We start from the raw sequence: 19,934 nt of genomic DNA on the forward strand, positions 1-19,934 counted from the left end.
AAACTAATATCATGCATTTGGTAGGCTCTGAAGAAATATCTATTGACTGAATGTACTGAAGTACTTTATGACTATTTTAAAATAATACTAGTTCATTTTACATTCAAAAATGTTTTAGGAGTAGTTAGTTTATTTTACAACAATGTTGTATGAAGTGTGCCCTAGACGCAACTGTCTGTGGAATTAAACGGTGATGACTACTGACATCCCAAGAGTACTGAGGTGTCAGCCTCAGTGATGAAAGTTTAGCAACAGCACCACTACGCAGGAAGTCCCCCTCTACACCAACAGGGCCACCGTGGTGAAAGAACTACCCGTGACTTGCTGACAAAGGGGATGCCCCTGAGCGTTAATGGTCTCCCCTAATCCCCATCGAGCCAAGCTCAGACCTGCCGGGAAGCTCTAGTGGGATTCAGGGCTAAAAGTTAACAAAGATGTCACTCAAGTCCTGGAATATGGGGACACAAACAACAACCTTCCTTCTGTATTAGAGAAACTCCTGCGAGCAAGTCCTGGCAGCACTTATCTATTTATGGCCACATTTGAGCTCAGATGGAAGAGTGTGAAAAGAAAAAGATATCAATAAATTCCAGAGTAAAAGTGGAAACCACTATGAGTTGGAGGAGAGGCAACATGAAGTAAATAATTGTCCAAACTTGAGATCTAGCTGAGGAATTAGCCTGACGTGAACGATTAAAGAAAAGCCAAGAAAAAAGTATCCAAGTGCTGAGTGCGCTGAAGAAGAAAATGGCAGAGTATTAGTGGATTTAACAGCAAAACAAATGAGCTCAACAAAGAAGCTCTACACGAGTAGATAAAGTCCAGAACCTCGCACTGACTGGACAATTCCTTCAAGGAATGGGTTTCAAGCCTTCCTCCCAGGAGAACAGAAACCTCCCAAAGATACTTTAGAAAGCACACATTTTACTACTCTTGAATTTTACAGTAACAACAACAAAATGAGCCCTGGCTTTGGGAAAAGTTTGTTCTGAGTTCCCTGCATACAGTGGAAGCAGGAATATGGTACAAAACTGGGAAAGACTTATCGGGGTCATAGAGGCTCAAAGATCCCATGCACTGAGCTTTTGACTTCACATCTCCAGGGAGTCACTGCTGTATATTGGAGAGAACTCAATTTAGTCTACAAGAAAGCATTCTGAAATGAAACAAAACATAACTACAAAAATTTAGTGTGTACTCCCTATGTAAAGGATAGCTAAGAGCTTTTGTATATTTTATTTCATTCCATTTCTTAAACAACTCAGACAGATATTTTACAGATGAGGAAGAAACTGTGGCTCAAAGAAATCAAGCAACTTTCCCAAAGTCACACACTAGTAAGTGGCAGGGGAACGATTCAATGCTGGGTCTCTTAACATTACTCGGAGTGTCTTATTTAGATTGTAAATGTTAAAATATTCTCTGAGAGTGGTTGACATTTGTCATAGCCAATAAACAACAAAACCAAGAAGAAAAATAATTGTAATAGCTTTCAACTCCTCTTAAACAATTCACAAAGATGAGACCATAATAGAAGCTGTGGTTGATTTTGCCACTTAATCTATGATGATAATAATTCTCAACTATAAATAATTTTCAATCATAAATCTTCCTTTGGGGTTTTGTGGAGCAAATTTTCCAACTGTTTTTTAACCTATCGGGAGTAACAAAGCCATCTGGCTAAGCTCCTATCATTCCTCAATGACTTAAGGTAATAAAAGCTGAAACATCCCTGTACCTTCGGGGAGAGGGTCCCAAGGAAAGGAATCTTTTGCTCTTGGAAACTTATCTGAATCTGTCACCAGTAATGGCAACCACATAGAGAGCCTGCAGGCTGCAAACATTTCAGAAGGAAATTTGGTTTATATCTGTTTGAGATATTAGCTCCCTAGTTACCAAGTGGAAATAATACTGGACAGAAAGTCAAGGCCCCGTGTTCTAAGCTACCCTCTACCACTCACTAGGTGGGTAACCTTCACCAAGGGCTTTCCTCTCTCCTGGCTACAGGGTAGTCATCTATAAAGTACAAGGCTCAGGTTACATCATACCTAAAGACTCTCTAGCTCTAGGACACTTTGGCACCCGCTCAGCCTGATAATCTGTTTTGGTGATTTCTTTACAAGTACCTGTTTCTTGGTCACGGTGCCATCCACGGGGTCCACGTATTCAAAGCTGTCTGTCTTCGCTACACTGTAGACATGGCTTCCCACAGCAAACTGCTGGCCGATGAAGGACTTGTCTGTGACCAGGGCCTCCAGGTCCCTCATGATGTAATAGGTTGTCTTAGGCTCTAGCCCCTCATAGTCAAACCTAGTGAGGGAAGGCAAGACACAGCATGAACACAAACATAATTAGAGAACCAGCAATTAGGTGGACCTCTCAAGGTCATCTAATCATTGGTTTTGTTTTCATGGAAGAACTGCAGAGAAAAGTTCCCCCAACTGGTCTCCCACTTGCACCTGGCTCTTACAAACCATGCCCCACACAGCAACCAGAGTGATCTTGTAAAAATTAAGTCATGTCACTCTTTTCCTTTAAATTCCTCCAATAGCACCCATCCCACTGAGAACAAGACTCAAAATCTTAACTACAGTCTATAAGGCACTGTGGGATCTGACCATGCTCACCCATAGACTTGACTTGGTCCTTCTTTCACCCTTGTTCACTGTGCTCTAGCCACATTGACCTCCCCAGTCCTCAGAGATACTCCACCTTTTACTGCCTCTGGGATTTTGCTCTTGCTGTCTGTTCCTTTACCTGATGTATTCTTCCCCTGCTACTCAAATAGCTGGTGTATTCCTTTAGTTTTCAAACTCGGTGTCACCCCAGAAAATGACCTCCTCTGACCATCCATCTAAGATGGCTTCCCTCTATCTCACCCCTCTCTCGTCATCCTTTATATTTTCCTTTGGTAGTTACCTCAATCTGTATTTATCTTGTTTGTATATTTGTTTACTTATGTCTTGTCTGTCTTTGCCCACAAGAACTATAAGCTCCATAAAGGCAGAGTCCTTACCTGTTTCGTTCTCTGCTGCTTCTGGCAAGTAGCAAATGTTTTGTGGGTAGTGGAATGAAAGATGGCAGGAAGGGAAAGAAGGAAGGAAAGGGAGGAATCAAGGGAGGCAAAGAGAGAAAGAGGAAAGGAGTACAACGTACCATAAAACGCTATTGGAAACTGGAAAGAAATATCACCCTTGTTCCATTTAAAAGAAAGTCCTCCTAGCCAAGATCATCAAATGTTAACAATGAGGCTAAGAGGTGATAAGCAGGGGAAAAAAAGTCTAAAGTTAACAGCTATCTCTTTTGTTATTGTAGGGTTTAAATACTATAATGCATACCAAATAGCTGGCACAGCGCCAGACATCAGTGCTTAAAACTGTTACTTTTGTTCTTAGTCACTACCATAAAGAAACTGCAGGATTTTCCCCAATCTCAAATAGTTTTGACCCAGACTTAATGGCACACTCAAGGGAGTCTGTTTAAGAAGCATACCCTCAGAGCGGCAGCTGTGCTCTAGTGGCTGGGGTCTCACATTTGGGCTCCCTGTAACACAGGGAAAGAATGTGAGTTCTCAGAAAAAAGGAATATCTAAATAGTTGTTTCTGCTTTTTTTCCACCCGAGATCTTTCGAGATTTCCAGTAAACATCAGCATATTACCTAAAATGGAGAACATGAAATGATACCGTGTCTAGCAATGGGTCCCCTAAACCTATATCCCTTCCTTTTATTCTTTTCTTCCTACTCAAGCTACGTCCTCCCCAGCCTCAGAAACAGAACTATAGAGAACTCACAACACTCTTTCTCATCAGTGTATGTGTTCTGAACCTAGATTCTCTTTAAAGATAGTCTTTTTGGGAAGGTAAATACTCAACCAAGCAGAAGGGGGCAGAATGATGGGATAAGAGAGTCTAGTAGAAGGTCAAGAGGCATTGAAAGAGATTCAGAAGTTGAGAAAATCCATTAATGTGATAGATCACATTCAATCTATAGCTGAGGTCATCGGACCAACCTGCCGAAATGCTCATCTTCATTCATAAACAGGTCCCAGCACTCCTAGCACTTCATTCATAAACAGGTCCTAGTTCCCTCACTATGACCCCTTCTGACTACCACTACTAACAACACATTTTCGAGAGAAGAAACGTTTAAATGGAGAATTTCTTCTGGAGTCTACTCATACAAGGAAAATTATTATCTGGGTTCTCAGATTCATCTTTGGGCTCAGTATTAATTAAACCAAAATTGTTTTATTATCTCCTCTCCACTCAAAAACAGGCTGGAAATCATTTTATTTCATAAGCACCTTTCAACCTTCATTTGCTGGAGGCTGAAGGAAATGTTTATCTTTCATTCTATCTTTCCCCTCTCTATTTTTCCTTATCTCTATGATATTTTTGGACAGAAATCTGAAACATAATTAAATATTCAACAGAATTTAAATCTCCATTGCATTATATTCTCTAATATGGTATTTGTTATGAAAAAAGTAATTATCATGTAAACTCCTGGCTACAAAAAATGAACTATATTATAAATATACATATCATAACACCACATCTTCAAAACACTGGCAGAAAGCTGGATAATCATTACACGATTATGAGAAACACTTCCCAACTCAAAGCCATCTCACTGAGCCAGAGGTTGACAATCGTAATATATTTTATCAGGCTGGACTTTTTATGCACTAGAAGGATTTGCTTTATGCAATAGACGGATTTGCTGTACCAAAAGCCCTTCAATATGCCAAAAAAGCCCACAAGAAGCAGGATTTTTTTTTGACACTTGTTAGAAATACTAGTGAGTAAAGAGTTCCCACGTGCCTTGAGAGTCCTTATTTTATGATATAATAAATAATTTGAGGTAGTTCGTAGGCTCTCATATCCTCAGCCTTCTTGACTAAACCAAAAATGTTATGGTGTTGTCTACATTTCCCAGAGCATGGCAGTCTTTTTTTATTTTAACGAGTACAATCACAGGCTTCCTTATTCTGTGATGTTTATCTAAGTAAATGACCTCTTAAGAGAAGAAGCAATCACCTTATAAGGGAACTCTAAAGCCTTCTTTCTGTCCTCAAGCTTTTGAAACACAACCAAATATCCAAAGTAGTTAGCTATTCATAAGCAAAGTAAATGAGCCACAATCTCTGTTTTTAATACACAGAGAGCCTCTAGAACTGCCCAGGGATTCCCTTGCCCCATTCCCACACTCTTTCCCAACATCCTTTCCTGCCACTGTACCCCCCAAACCATGGCTTGGTACTAGGGACATATACCTAGCATTTCTAGGTACACACATCTACCAGGCAACCATACAGCCAAAAGACTCTGCTCCTTCATTTACTTCAACAACAGAAAAGTGATAGAGACTCCCAACCCTAAGCTCTGAGCCACTGACCTTTCCCCTTCTTCCTTCCCAGGGTAATAGTTCCCTTTTCTGTACCTCCTTTCATGGACACAAAATTTTAGCAAAATGTAGGGCTCCTGAATCACATGGCCCCTTCAGAAGGTGCCAGCTTGGGCATCTTGGACATTGTTTGGACCATTAGCTGGGAGGCAAAAGATAAGGGAGAGGATTAAAAAACCACCCTGACCTGTTGCAGCTGATGTCTCTGCTCCACCCCCCTGCTCCCTTCCTTGATAATTATGGATGGAGAACCAATAAAGAAAGCTCCTGGTTTGACTGCGCAACGCTTATGTGCACCAAAGAACCTTTTAAGGCTCGGCAGTCCAGATACCCTCTTGAGATGGCTTCCTGCCTTATAGGCACTGATGGAAAGATTACAGAGAGATGTCACTTGGGTCGGAGAAATTTATACCCTCCATTTTAGTAGTCCTTGATACTACCTCCCTACCACCTATCAGGAGTTACCTGGCTCCAGCCTCTGTGTTCCTCAGATCTTCTTGAAAAATGCTTCCTTCTTGATGTTCTAACCCACCTGTTTTAGGAACCTTCTCTAAAAGTAATGCCCCAGGGTCCATACAGAGACCTTTATCCTTCTCACCTGCAATAGTAGTGGCGGCCAAATTTGGCCCAGTGATCTCGGACAATTTCCTCCACACTCTGCTTACGAGCAGCGATAATGGAGAGCCAGACTAAGACAGCCCAAAGGCCATCTTTCTCCCGGAGGTGATCAGAGCCTAAAAGAGAAAAAAATAGTCTGCTGAATTTGTTCCTGGGGGAAAAGTGAAAGCTAAATGAACTATGAAGGCCAGTTAGCAATTGAGTATTATATTGAAATGGCTGGATGTATTATTCATTGTGTTAAATATATGTCCCATAATAAACTTATATTTCCAAAAATAAGTAACAGAAATTCAGATAACATAAAACAATATCAAAAAATAAAATAAAATCCTGTAAACTTTTGAAAGGATCAAAGAGCCAAGTTGTCATCACATTTGTCCAATGGTATCATTCATTCAGTAGATATTTGGTGATCCTTACAATATACCAAGCACCGATCTAGGTACTAGAGATGCAGCAGTGAACAAGATAGCACTTTACTCATAAAGCTTGAATTCAAGTAGGTGGAGACAGACAACAACAGAAAAGTAAACAAATTAAAGAACAAGATGCATCAAATAAGGACAAGAGCTATAAAAATAATTAACTGGGTGATGATGTCACAGAGTGTGACAGCAACTAAGATGGCTTTACCTAGAGTAATGTAGTTTATTTAGAAAAAGGCTGAATGGTGCCCCTCCCAAAAGATATGTCCACCCAGAACCTGTGAAGGTGACCTTATTGGGGGAAACAGGCTTGAAAATATAATTAAGTTAAAGATCTTGAGATGAGATCATCCTGGATTATCCAGGTGGGCCCTAAATCCAATGTCAAGTGTTTTTAGAAGAAGAGGAGACAAAGAGAGGAGAAATACAAAGGACTACGGTTATGTGAAGACAGAGGCAGAGACTGAAATTATGCTGCCACAAGCCAAATAAAGCATGGAGCCACCGGAAATTGAAAGAGGCAGGGAAGGATTTTCCCCTAGAGCCTTCAGAGAAATTGAGGTCCCACCAACACCTCGATTTTGAATTTCTGTCTCCAGAACTAAGAAAGAATGCATTTCTGTTATTTTAAGCCACCCAGGTTGTGATATTTTGTTATGGAAACCTTAGGAAACTAATACAGGTAGTCAGGGTCAGCCCCACCAAAGTGATGACATGAGTTTACACCTGAGAAGAAGGAGTCAGCCATGCCAAGATCTAGGGACAAAACATTCCAACTGGAGGGGCTGCAACCACAAAGTTCTTGAGGCAGGAATAAACTGGAAAGTTTAATTCTACAGCTATTTATATAGAGAGATGCAGTTCATATTGTGGCATTCACAATAATAAAGAGTACAGTCTAAACAGGTCACTTCCTGTATAAAATGAACCCTGAAGAATGTGTTATAGGCCCATTTAAGCATCTGTCTACTGGTCATTTGTAAGCTCTCTGACATGAATAAAGCCCTGAATACAAAGAAACATGTTATAGAATAAGAAACATGGTATAATGAGAAAAACATGAGGAAGGTTTTGGAATTAGTATTTTAAACCAAACTCTGATACTTCCCAGGTTTGAGAACTTATTGCAAAGATATTACTCTTTATGAGCTCCAACTCATCATCTACAAAATGGGGACACCATCACCAATCTTGTGGGCTTATTGTATCAATTTGACTCTTGAGTCAAATTGTTCATGTTCAAATTCTGGCTCAGCTACTTACCTTTGTGTGACTTGCTGTCCTCACCTGCAACATAGGGACAATAATGTCCCCTACCCCTTGGGGTTACTGTTACAATGAAGCGACTAAATACGCCTAGGTATGGAGAACAGTGACTGGGATGTCACAAGTGGCTGCTGTTGATCTTGTTGGTGATTCACACAAAGCACTAACATGGTGCTGATTTCTCAATACATACCTTGAGGCAAAATGTTCTCAGTTATTCATATAATTTTATCCTCTGTCTCTTGCAACAGCAAAGTCTTAAGAAGTGGACTGGAATGAGGGGGTGGACCATTTCTTCTTGCAATAGAGCAATAAGAGTGGATAACAGTACTCTTGGGTTTGAGGGCCATGAAACATACATAGAAAATCAAAAAAGGAGACCTAATGTCACAGAGCTGTTTAAACACTGAAAATGCTGAAGCAATACCTTAAGCTAAACATCTTTGATAACTTCTCGGTGAAGCTAGGGACAATTTACCCTTCTTGTTACACTTATAGTGCTAAGTGTTAAATGTTTTTCCTCAAAAAGGAAAACATAGAAACTCGAGAGGGCAGCAAAGATATTTAAAAGGAAGGATCAGTCTTTAGTTCTTCCCACACTGTTAATGGTCTGCTGATGACACTTTTAGATGTCTGGCTCCAGCTTCCTTTAGATTAAGAGGACCCTGAGTTTTAATCATCACACTATGGACTGACTCTAGTCTCATCCAGTGAACTCTTCACACTGCTACATGGAAGGAGTTTGGGAAATGCTGGGTTAGCTCGATGGCCAAGGCCAAAAAAAAAAAATCTAGGAAACCCTGCCCAGTGGAATAATTTTAAAACCTTTTGTCCTTTTATAGCTGAAAAATCATTTTTATTTACTGGCTGGAGAAAAATACCCTTTTGTTCTAAAACATGGGCTTTGCATGCCTTACATCTCCAGCTGGACTACATTCTGGAGATAAAGCCATTAGATGCTATTAACTCTGAGAGATTAGATGTCATAATTGAGAGAGACATAAAGTTCTTTTAGCAGGATTAAAAAGAAAAAAGACACCTCAACCATTTGAAGCCAACTGCACAGTAGATTGTGAGTTGGCTTGGATATACTTGCCAATAAGTTAAAAATTTGCCAACATTCGTAAGGGGCCGATGATCAACTAAAATTAACTATGTTCTTTACAACTCACTGAGGTGGTGATACAGATATTGATGATGTTGTAATTACACAGATGTTTCTACTGGATGCTGTCACAGTGTGCTTTAGAGGGGATATACACCAAACTGTTATCTCTGAAATGGTAGAATCACAAGTGTTTTTCTTCTCCTTTGGGCATATTTCCACAATAAATGTGTACTATTTTCATAAGAAAAAATAAATCTTTAAGTCATCAATAGTGTGCAGAAATTCAAATTTGAAAACATTAAATTCCATTTACCAAGAGCTAGTTGCGATATTAAAGGGATCACTACCACTTATGAACAGGTGATGAACCTTGAACCTATTAATCATCCCATTTCTTAGGTTGAATAATAGCTTTTTAGAGCATAGAGATTGAATATGACCCCTACCACCACCACCACCCTCTCTTTGTGGGGTTCACAGATGTTAGGATTAGGATCAAGGATGTCCTGTAAGGAACCATTACTTGACAGAAAGTGAGGATGAGGAAAAAAGAAGGTTCACTGCTAAAATGTCAATGTTGGCCTTAGGGGAAGCTGGGCTTGGGGGACAGGGTCTGCTTGCCTCACAGAGAGACCCCACTAGCAAAGACAAAGCTTCAGATTCACATCAAAAGCCCCCATGGCCATTTCTACTGTTGCTGACCATGTACAGAGAGAGGCTCACCCAGCCTGCATTTCATTCCCTTTTCTCCCAGGCAGTATCCCAACATTCTGTGAACAGTTAAGAGTTGTTTGGGGAAAAAAGCAAATAAGATATTTCTTTACTTCCTCACTTCACATGTTCACATCTGCTCTGTCTTTAAAACATGAGTTCCCAGGAAAAATTCTTCTACTGTAACATTTATATGCATTATTGCCAGTACAAGTTTTTAATAGACTATTTTTTAGAGCAGTTTTAGCTTCCCAACAAAATTGAACAGAAAGTACAGGAGTTAGCATATACTCCCTGTCCCCAAGCAAATACTATCTCCCACTACTGTCAATGTCCGCCTCCACAGTGAGACATTTCTTATAACTGATGGACCTACACTGAAACGTCATTATCATTCAAAGTCCATCGTTTATGTTAGGGCTTACCCTTGGTGTTGTATATTCTATGGGTTTTGACAAATGTAGAATGACATGTACCCATCATTACAGTATCATACAGGATAGTTTTACTGCCCTAAAAATCCTCTGTGTCTGGCCTATTCATCCCTCTGTTCCTTCTAGCCCCTGGCAACCATTAATTCTTCTTCTTTTTTTTTTTTTACCATTCTTAATAGTTTTGACTTTTCCAGATTATTATATAGTTAGACTCATACAGCATCATGTAGCCTTTTCAGTTTCATGTCTTTCACTTAGTCATATGTAATTAAAGTTCCTTCATGAATTTTCATGGCTTCATAGCTCACTTCTTTTTAGCACTGAATAAGACCAGTACAACTTCTGAAGCTTGCTTCCTCTATTCAGAACTTGCTTCCTCTATTCAGAATACTGCAAGGAGCTTTCACTCATATTCCCAAAGTCTGTAAGCACCACTCACCTTACCTTCCTCTATCCAGGCCAGCCCAGCTGGAAACTTACTCATACGTATTCTGAAAAGTCCATAGAAGCAGCTGTTCCCACCCAGATAGATACCAGAAGGAGGGTGTTCAGCTCTTCCCTGCCATAACTCCAGCAAAAATTGGTACAAAAAAGAGAGTATTTTTTTCTCATCAGAAATATCTCTATTCCCCTTCACCCAAATTAGACTTTGAATTTTCTCAAGCTTTAAAACCATATTACTTTGAACAAGGCAGTACACCACTAAGTATAGTGACCTCACGAAAGAAAGGGGGAAAAGTAAAGAAAGTACTTAATCATCTAAAGAAATTTTCTTCAAATGGAAATCCCAGCGTGAGCAAATTGACTCAATCGAACATCACAAATGTTACTAACAGATCAAGACATCCCGGCAGACATTCAGATCAGGAAGGTCTGAATCTGTCAATTAGGAAAATATAAACCATTGTGCACCTGTTGCTGACTCCAAGCTGGAACACAGGTTAGTGATTCTCAATACATGCTGCATATTAGCATCACCTAAGGAACTTATAAAAAGGTATCAATGCTCAGAAGTTCTGGTAATGGAACCCAGGAATCAGTATATATATATTTTTAAGTTCTTTGGGTGATTCTCACAGGGAGTCAGGGTTGACAACCACTGTTTTAGGTGAAAGGCACTCAAAATAGTCCTATATTGGGAGCAGATCGCTTAGGGGTAGAAAATTGGGCCTCTTCCTCTTTTTGTTTAAATTTTTTATCAAAGAAAAGTAGCCACTGGTCTCTAGTTCAATAGATGCCACTGGCCATGCTCAGGTGGGTGGCTCTCGCCTTGCTGTAGTCAACATCAATATCATGGTTTCTCCCTGCCCTGTTTGTCTGGACAACTGCAGAGGGTTTTTGTCAACTTTGGGGTAATCAACTCTTCCCAGTCTGCCTGGAATTTTTGAGTTTTAGCACTAAATGTCCTAAATCCCAGAAAACCTCAGTCCCAGGTAGACTAGGATGGTTGGTAATCTGGTAAGAAAGGCCACTCACTCAAAGAGTTTCCTGATGGTTTGTAGGATATGTGCACATTCAACACACATCTTAGCACACACACATTTCCTGGAGCCAGAAATGACAGGAAATACACACACACACACACACACACACACACACACACACACACACACACACAATTTGCTCTTGAAGCAGATTTCCTAAGCAAGATAAATTCAATACTTAGAAGAATAACAACAAAGCACCAGTCACTAAACTTAGTATTTTAAACATATATTACATAATTTTTACAATTTGATAGCTCCTTTTTATAAGTAAGAGAATGAGATCATTCATTTGTACGAGGTTACACAGTGACTAAGTAGTGAAAAGAAGATTAAGACCTGGACGGTTTGGCTTGGACACCTACGGACTTCACTACTCCTAGAATAGCCCAGTAATGACAGTGGGCCTCGGTTGTTGCAATAAAGCAGATAAAATGCCCCATGTGGTTAGAGCTGAGGCAGCCCTTCTGAAGATTTGGGTAATGAATTTACACTTCTTCCTCTTCATACTAGACATTCGGGTAAAGTTGCCAAATTTCCTTTACTTCTCTCTGCATATCTATTTACTCTTTCCATTTGCAAATAAAATTTTCATTAATTTGCAGTGAAATCCTTCCCATCCTCTTTTTATGCACTTAAGACAAGAATTCGTCTTTTAAAAATAGTAGAGTTACAAGGGAAAATTGGGAGACATGCCTTGCAGGTGAATTTGAGATTGGAAAACATGCTACAGAATTGTGACAGGTATATTTTTTCTCTGTCTCAAACTGCTTAAGTTCAATTTTTTAAATCTGGCCAAATGCAAAACTCAGGGAAAAACCGTCACAGTTCTATGTTTAAAAATAAATGCTTTTTTAAAAGTGCCCTCAAATTTCACCAATTGGAGAAGAAAGATATGCTGTACATAAGCAATTAGAGCCAGCTATCAGCTCAGAAAGATTTTACTGCTCAGAAAGGCAGTAACTGATGGATGAAGCTCATCCTGCGCTATGGGCAACATGGCTCCCAAGAATAACACTATGTAACAACAAATTTGATGATGATGATGATGATGATGATGATGATGATGATGATGATAATGATAATGTTTGACACAAATATGCTGTAGGGCTTTTGGCTAATATCCTAACCATAGAAACACCCTGTAAGCTCCAGGAGGGAAAGACCTGTGTCTGAAATTACTCTTGGCTCATAGGAGGTTTGCAGTAAATCTTCGCTGAATGAATAAATGAATGAGTGAACTCTAGTATGAAGTTTGATATAATTCATCAGATACACACTTCACTAAATGTAGCTAGCTAGAAGCAACCTGGAATATTACCTTAGAAAAAACTTTACGGATCATTCCACTGAACAGACTCATCCTATAAATGAGGAAATTGAGGTCTAGAGAAGTTAGCAATCTAAAGTAGTTCAACTACAAAGATGGGGAGTCAAAATTGGAGCCAGGTCTGTCAATGCCTGTTGCTGTGCTGTTTGCATGACACCATTCTCCCAAGTCCCCTGGCATTCATTCTCCATCTAAAAGAATAATCAGATGGGAGAAAATGATCTCTTGGCATTTTCTTAAATAGGGGCAGCAAAGTACTATGGAGCCAGCGAGATTAGGTTTGAATTCTGGCTTTGCCAATATGACCTTAGCAAGTAGCTTGACTTTCCTTCCTAAACTTCAGTTACCTCATCTGTAAAATGAGAGTCAGTATGGTCCCTACTTCATTTAATTGTTGAGAAATCTCAGAGAAATAATGTATAGGCATCCCTAAGCATTGTATTGGTCACTTAGGAGAGGTTTGATAAATAATATGTGTTACCACTATTTCATTAATGTATGCCCCAATGCAGTCAAGTCATCCACCCCAGAGGAGGGGAAAACACTAACAATATCATGGCCAGCCAGCTAACACACCTCTCTCACACAAGCTCACCAGCACAGGAGCAGTGCGATCTCGTAACTCATACACATCCCATCCCATTTCTTTGTTACCAGTGCTGATGCAAACAACACAGCTATTTAAGAATTCTTCCTTGACAGGACATAGCTGCATTAGAAATCTCTTCAGTGAGTTTAAGGCCTGCACCACAGGGTTGAGGATCTATCATTCTATAGTCATTATACTTTGTTCTCAGTGGGGCCACCTAGCAACTATCAGATAGCAGGTGGAGAAGCCTCAAGATACAATTTTAGGGACTGCTCCTTAAATATCAAGGGATGGGCCCCTTGTTAAAAGCCCCGTAGGAGATGCTGTGAAAAGAAACAGTCTATTTGGAATTCTTCAATTTGTGGCTAAGGAACATGATTTCCTAGGATTCCCAGTCCCAGAATGCACTGCTAAATGTGGACACAGGCTCAGAGGCCCCATTCCTGTTTCTGCTCACGCTCAGGTGTCACACAACATCTCCTCTTGCCACTTTTCATCAGCTTGGAGGATGAATTGAAGGGTCAATGGAACTGAAACTGTGGAGACCCCAAGAAAATGTTCTTAAGTGACGAAGACATTCTTCCCACTCCAAGAGGGAGTTCTGTTTCTCAGCACCAGGGCTGATAGGTTGTAGAGGGTCCAGAAAGGAGTTCCAGTTTGGGGACTTTACAACGAGGCACTTGGGAATGTCAATCACAGCACCTTGGTGCTCCAGCCCAGCCTAAATTGAATCCCACATGTGCACACAGCTTGTTTCAACTAGCCCAACAAAGAAACTGCTCTCCTAGTGCTGATAATGCTGTCATCACAGCCTCCTCACATCACATCTGCTACCCAGCCAAATTTACACAAATTGGCCACAAATAAAAGAAATGTGGTAGAACCTCAATAATCTGAAATTCATAGATATATAGGCCTCTTTCTCTAGAGACCTGGACAGATGTGGAAACAGCTAAATGTAGAGTTAACAGTTATCTAGATAGGGAATGGATTAAAGTTTTCCTTTTAAAAACATACATTATTAAATTAAACAATTGTATAAAGAAGAGATAGCTAAATTTATTCAATATTTGTTCAACAGTACTACCATGAACTCAATCTTGAATTAGGTTGTATAGAGTTTATGTGTGAAATATAAACAAAGGAAGGGACATAACCATAAAACTCTTATAACTAATATAACTATTAGGAGAAATAAATTGTCCATTCACAAAGCAATCAGAGAATAAGTCAATAATATAAGCAATAAGACAATAGAGTAGACAATGTCTATGCTGAAGGCTGTAAGAATTTAGTATATACAAAAGATCATTAAAGCTTGAACCTAGCCCACTGCTGAACATGGCTATTTACAGGTAATTGTCAGCAACCTCACACAAGAAATAAGTTAATAAAACAAATTACAAACAATTAACAATATTTGAAATATAAAATCTGTTCATTAACAGAGATTTTAGGAAGGAGTCTTCCTAGAAGTGTTTTATTAGCTATTAAATTATGCTGATAATTATAGAATGATTGAAAATATCAAAACTTTATTTTAAAATTTGATGTAATTCTGATTTTACTGTAATTCATAACATCCCTCCTCATGCCCTTCCGAATGGTATATATTTGTGTGGTTTTGTTTTTGTGAATCCTCCCAAATCTTGGGGGATACCCTAATACCCGATCTCCAGAAATACATTCATTCAAGAATGATAAAAATGTAACTACTAGTAATGCAAAGAAGAAATACCAAAATGAAAAGTCTGTTTCTTCCTTCCTACTTTCTTTTCATTCATCTACCTTCCATCAATCATTCCAGCTTTCCAACTAGTCTTCCATCCACCCTATACACACTCACTCAAGGCCTGCCATATATCAAAGAAATAGAGCTAAACAGGATACACATGGCCCCTGTTCTCAGGGCATTGACAACTTCTGCATGGCAAGCAGAGGGATCCAGCAAATCTCAAGAGACTAAAAAGATACTCAAGATTTCCTGTGACGTGTAATATACATGTACTTTGGGTCTCCTCTTTCTGTGCTAAAGACTTGGCAGTTGTAAACAAAGCCAACTTAAAGAGCACGAGGCTATATTCCAGAGTTCACAGTGGAGAAGTTGGTGTGACAATGATGGACACGTCATATTTGTGCCAAGAGACTTGGATTCAATTCCAAATTTCCAGAAAAAAATGGATGTATACAAAAGGCTTAGCAATGCCCTGGCATTTACTAAGTGCTCATTTAAAAATATAACTATTATTATTATTGTGAAAAAATCAACAAAAAGCACTTTCTGGGAACACATAAAAATTGTTGTATTGCCTGATTTTATTTAGCAAATTTGTATGGCAATTGACATTAGCTTTTAAAAAATACATAAGAAGAGTAATACTCAAGATGGTGGTCAAGGTTGGAGCTCTTCCAATTGTTCACAAACATAGCAAGTTGTCAAGTGTTACCTATAAAGGGATAAACTCTAGGCTGCAAGAATTCATACACTCCCCAAATGGTATGACTTCTTAGAAAATGAGGACAGCGACAGCAACAAGTAGAACATGACCCACAAATGCCAAAAAAACTTCAAAGTTTTTTGTTTAGATCTTAGTTTTAGTATTTTAGTTCATCCCCTTTTGTGTTCAGGAACAAGTCCAGATTCCTTCAAATTCAGAACTTTAGAAAAGTAGCCAGAATGCCATTGAGATGAACAGTTTTCTTCCATTGAAATCTGAGTATTTATAAAATGTTCTCCTTTCTGTAAAGCAGTTTTCCAGGGCCCTTCCCAGGAAGTGGATAAATACCTGGTCTTGGCACAAAAGATTATTTGGCTTCTTAAATGACCTTGGTTCTTAGGGCAATAAATACAAGTATCCTATTGGGTAGGAACTGGACCTTTCCGTAAGAAAAAAGCCTGAACTCTGATCCTATCACCAGCTTGATACCTCGAGAAGTTCTGGCGCTCAAGAAGCTGACAAGGGAAATTTTTACCCAGGATATATCCTGCTCATCTCGGACAAAAGGCTTGCTATTGTTGAGCCTGAGGCAGATTCATAATTTTAAGCTTTCCTGGCACTAAACTGTGCATTCCTAGTTGGTACACAGCTCCACGCCTTAGGGACACTGAAAAAATCCTCTACTCTTGAAAGCTTAGTTAAATTTGAGAAACAGCTCCCCAGTATCAGGTCTAAAACCTTTTCATCTCTCCTCTTTCTTCTCCATTAATTAGGTAAATTACTTGATTCTGAAAACCATATACCAAGGTAAAAAGGAAGCTCCTGTGATCAGTTGCCTTTTACTGGTCAGAAGTGAGAGTCAGAGAGGCCACGTAACATGTTTGTAAGCGGCAAGTCAGGGTCTTGAACGTAATCATCAGCCTCACATTCCTGGGCCTCTAGGCTGTCTGGACCACACCTGGTGTAGCATCTCAGGTACATTCTTTCTACCATTCCTGATTTAAAAAAAGACCAACATAACTGGTTTTCACTTGAGCAATGCTTCCTATTCTTGACTACACATCAGAATCATACAAAGATACTTATTAAAATGCATATTCTCAGGCTCCCCTTGCCAGGGATTCCAAGTAAGGGTAGGATAGAAATCTGTAATTTTAGCAAGTTTCCCAGTTGATTCTGACACAACCGGCTCAGGGCCTCTCCAAGAACTGACGTTAATAAAGCCTTATATAAGAGCAGAATGAAGCCACTTTCTCCTTCCAAGACCGAGTGGTAGAGTTCCTCAGGCCCCCTTGACAATCATTTACTGTTGAGAGCTGGAGAGGTGGAATTAGTTATGGCTTTCATCGAAAAGACTAATCAGCACAGCGGAAAGCCGCATCCACCGTACGGCAGGAGGCCTGCCTTTTAATTCAACTGTAATTTAATTCAAGTGGAGGCCTTTTCCAAACTCTGGGGCCCGGGGTGAGTCACTTAACTACTTCTTGGGCTCAGGAGCTTCATCTATCAAATCAAGCTAGTGTCATCTGAACCCGAAAAATGGTGGAGGAGGCAATACCTTAGGGCTCTATACATTGAATAATCTCTTGTGTTCCTTGAAAGGAAAATGACAGCCAAATATAACAGAGACTTTTAAAGTTCCATTCTAGTCCACCCTACATGTTGCAATCAGCACGACTGTCTGAAAGCAAAACCTGCTGAAAAGTGTCTGCAAACAGACTCCATTCCTGTGCAGACCTTGGTTTCCTATTTCCAGTTGAGTCACGTCCCACCATCTAAGCTGGGCAGGCAAAGGGCTTTAAAAGTTGGCCCCTCCTCACTCATATTTCCAGTCTTGTTTCTTGATACTCCTTTCTTTACTCTACCCTATACATCAAAAGTTAGAGAACCTTAGCCCAAGGGACAAATTTGGACTTGGGCCTATTTTTGCAAGTATTGGAACACAGCAAACTCATGTGTCTATGTATCATCTATGACTGCTTTTGTGCTATAGTGGCAGTGTTGAGTAATTGTGAAAATAGCCTCTAAGTCTGCAAAAACTAAAATATTTACTATCGTGCCCTTTACAGAGAAAGTTTGGTGACCCTTGCTATAGATGAGTCTTTTTTAGACATTTCTGGCCATGACCCAAAATAAATGCATTTTACAATGAGAATAGTATACACATAGATACCTGTGTGCCTATTTACATGTACATATTTCTCAAAATAACACTGACTTTTACTAAACTCAATGCATTGATAGTTTCTAGTCTATTATTTAAAAAAAAAAAAAAAAAAGCCATTCATGACATTATACTATTCTCATGACCCCAAATGAGTCTTGATTTATATTTGGAAAACATTGTTCTAGACAAACTGAACAACTAGCTACTCACAACACATGTCCTCTACTCTCCTACCACTATTCCTCTCTTGATATTGCTCCTTCCATCTAGCAAGGTCCTGTCCTTTCATCTCTATGTGTACAAATCCTTTCCATTCTGTAAAAACTAGCCTGACTTCCACCTCTTTCATAAAGTGCTTGTGACTTATAGTCTCCAAGCATTTTCTACTTTTTTCCATCTTCCATAGTATTTTGTCTGTTCCTCTATTCTGGAACTTTAAAGTTTCTACTTTGTAGAACAGTCATCTGTGCATCTTTCTAATTATGTACCCTAAAGATATTGAGTTTTTTAAGGGTATGGTGTTAAGCATTTTGTATTCTATATATCATAGAATATAGTGCCTTGTACAATGTGTAAGTACTTAATAAATGTTTATTAAATTGAAGTAAGCAAATATTTATTACTAAGGGTATAATGTGGTTTACATACGTAATATTTAATCTTTTAATTTTAAAGGCTATAATTATATGGTAGCTTGTAAAAACTCAATAAATGCTTATAAAGACAAAGAAAGAGGGAAGGACAACCTGAACTTACCAATTTCCATTTCAGTTATACTTGAGAGAGGTTGATACAGTTGTTCTTTTTTCGAAGAAAACAAAGATGTGTGCCATTCCTCCTACAGCATTAGTAGTAATGCTGCTTCAGTCCAACTGACTTTGATAAGAGGAGAAAATTCCTCAAGAAAATTTTCCTTCAGGAACCCCAACATAGCCTAAAATTCTGTCTTTATGAACAGTTAGAGCGGTTTTACTGCAATCCATTTAAGCATAACTAAGTAGTACTTATTCCAAATAAGAATTCAAGGATGGGTTGATATCAGTAAGTCATCATGATATTTCACTATATTCATAGAATAAAGAAAAAAAAATATCAATACATTGCTGGATTCTGAAAGGGCACTTGATAAATCCAGCAGCCATTTCTAATAAGGTTCTAAGTAAATGAGATTAGGGGAAAATTCTACAAAAACACGATAGATTTTACCAATATTAAGAAAGCAGTCAGAAGTAAAACTCGTTATTTGCCGATGACATGATACTATATATAGAGAACAGTAAAGATTCCATCGAAAAACTGTTAGAACTGATCAATGAATTCAGTAAAGTGGCAGGTTACAAAATAAATATTCAGAAGTCACTGGCATTTTTATATACCAATGACGAACTTTCAGAAAGAGAAATTTTAAAAAATCCCATTTACAATTGCATTGAAAACTATAAAATACCTGGGAATCAAATTAACCAAGAAGGTAAAAGACCTGTTTTCAGAAAATTATAAATCATCAAAAAAAGAAATTGAAGAAGATACAATTAAATGAAAGCATATACCGTGATTGTAGGTAGGAAGAATCAACATCATTAAAATGGCCATAATACCCAAAGCAATCTATAGATTGAATGCAATCCCTATCAAAATACCAATGGCATTTTTCAGAGAGATAGAACAAATAATTCTGAAATTTATATGGAACCATAAAAGACCTTGAATAGCCACGACAATCTTGAGAAAGAAGAACAAAGTTGGAGGTATCACACTACCTGATATCAAACTATACTACAAGACTACAGTAGTCAAACAACATGGTACTGGCATAAAAACAGATACATTGATCAATGGGTTAGAATAGAGAGCCCAGAAATAAATCTATGCCTATACGTTCACTTAATATATGACAAAAGAGGTAAGAATATACAATCGGGTAAAGACAGTGTCTTCAAAAATGGTGTTGGGA

General features: G+C 38.9%; 1 protein-coding gene across 1 annotated transcript in view; it reads right to left on the minus strand.

Moving 5' to 3' along the window:
* PGM5 (phosphoglucomutase 5) overlaps window positions 1-19,934 on the minus strand; it is a 92,541-nt gene that overhangs the window by 38,542 nt on the left and 34,065 nt on the right. The window contains exons 4-5 of the mRNA XM_011382500.2: window positions 6,006-6,141; window positions 2,127-2,310 (exon numbers count right to left, since the gene is read on the minus strand). Of these exons, the coding sequence (XP_011380802.2) occupies window positions 2,127-2,310; window positions 6,006-6,141 (320 nt within the window). The remainder of the gene's footprint in view (window positions 1-2,126; window positions 2,311-6,005; window positions 6,142-19,934) is intronic.

The sequence above is a fragment of the Pteropus vampyrus genome, unplaced genomic scaffold (assembly GCF_000151845.1).
Source record: "Pteropus vampyrus isolate Shadow unplaced genomic scaffold, Pvam_2.0 Scaffold479, whole genome shotgun sequence".
Classification (NCBI taxonomy): Eukaryota; Metazoa; Chordata; class Mammalia; order Chiroptera; family Pteropodidae; genus Pteropus; species Pteropus vampyrus.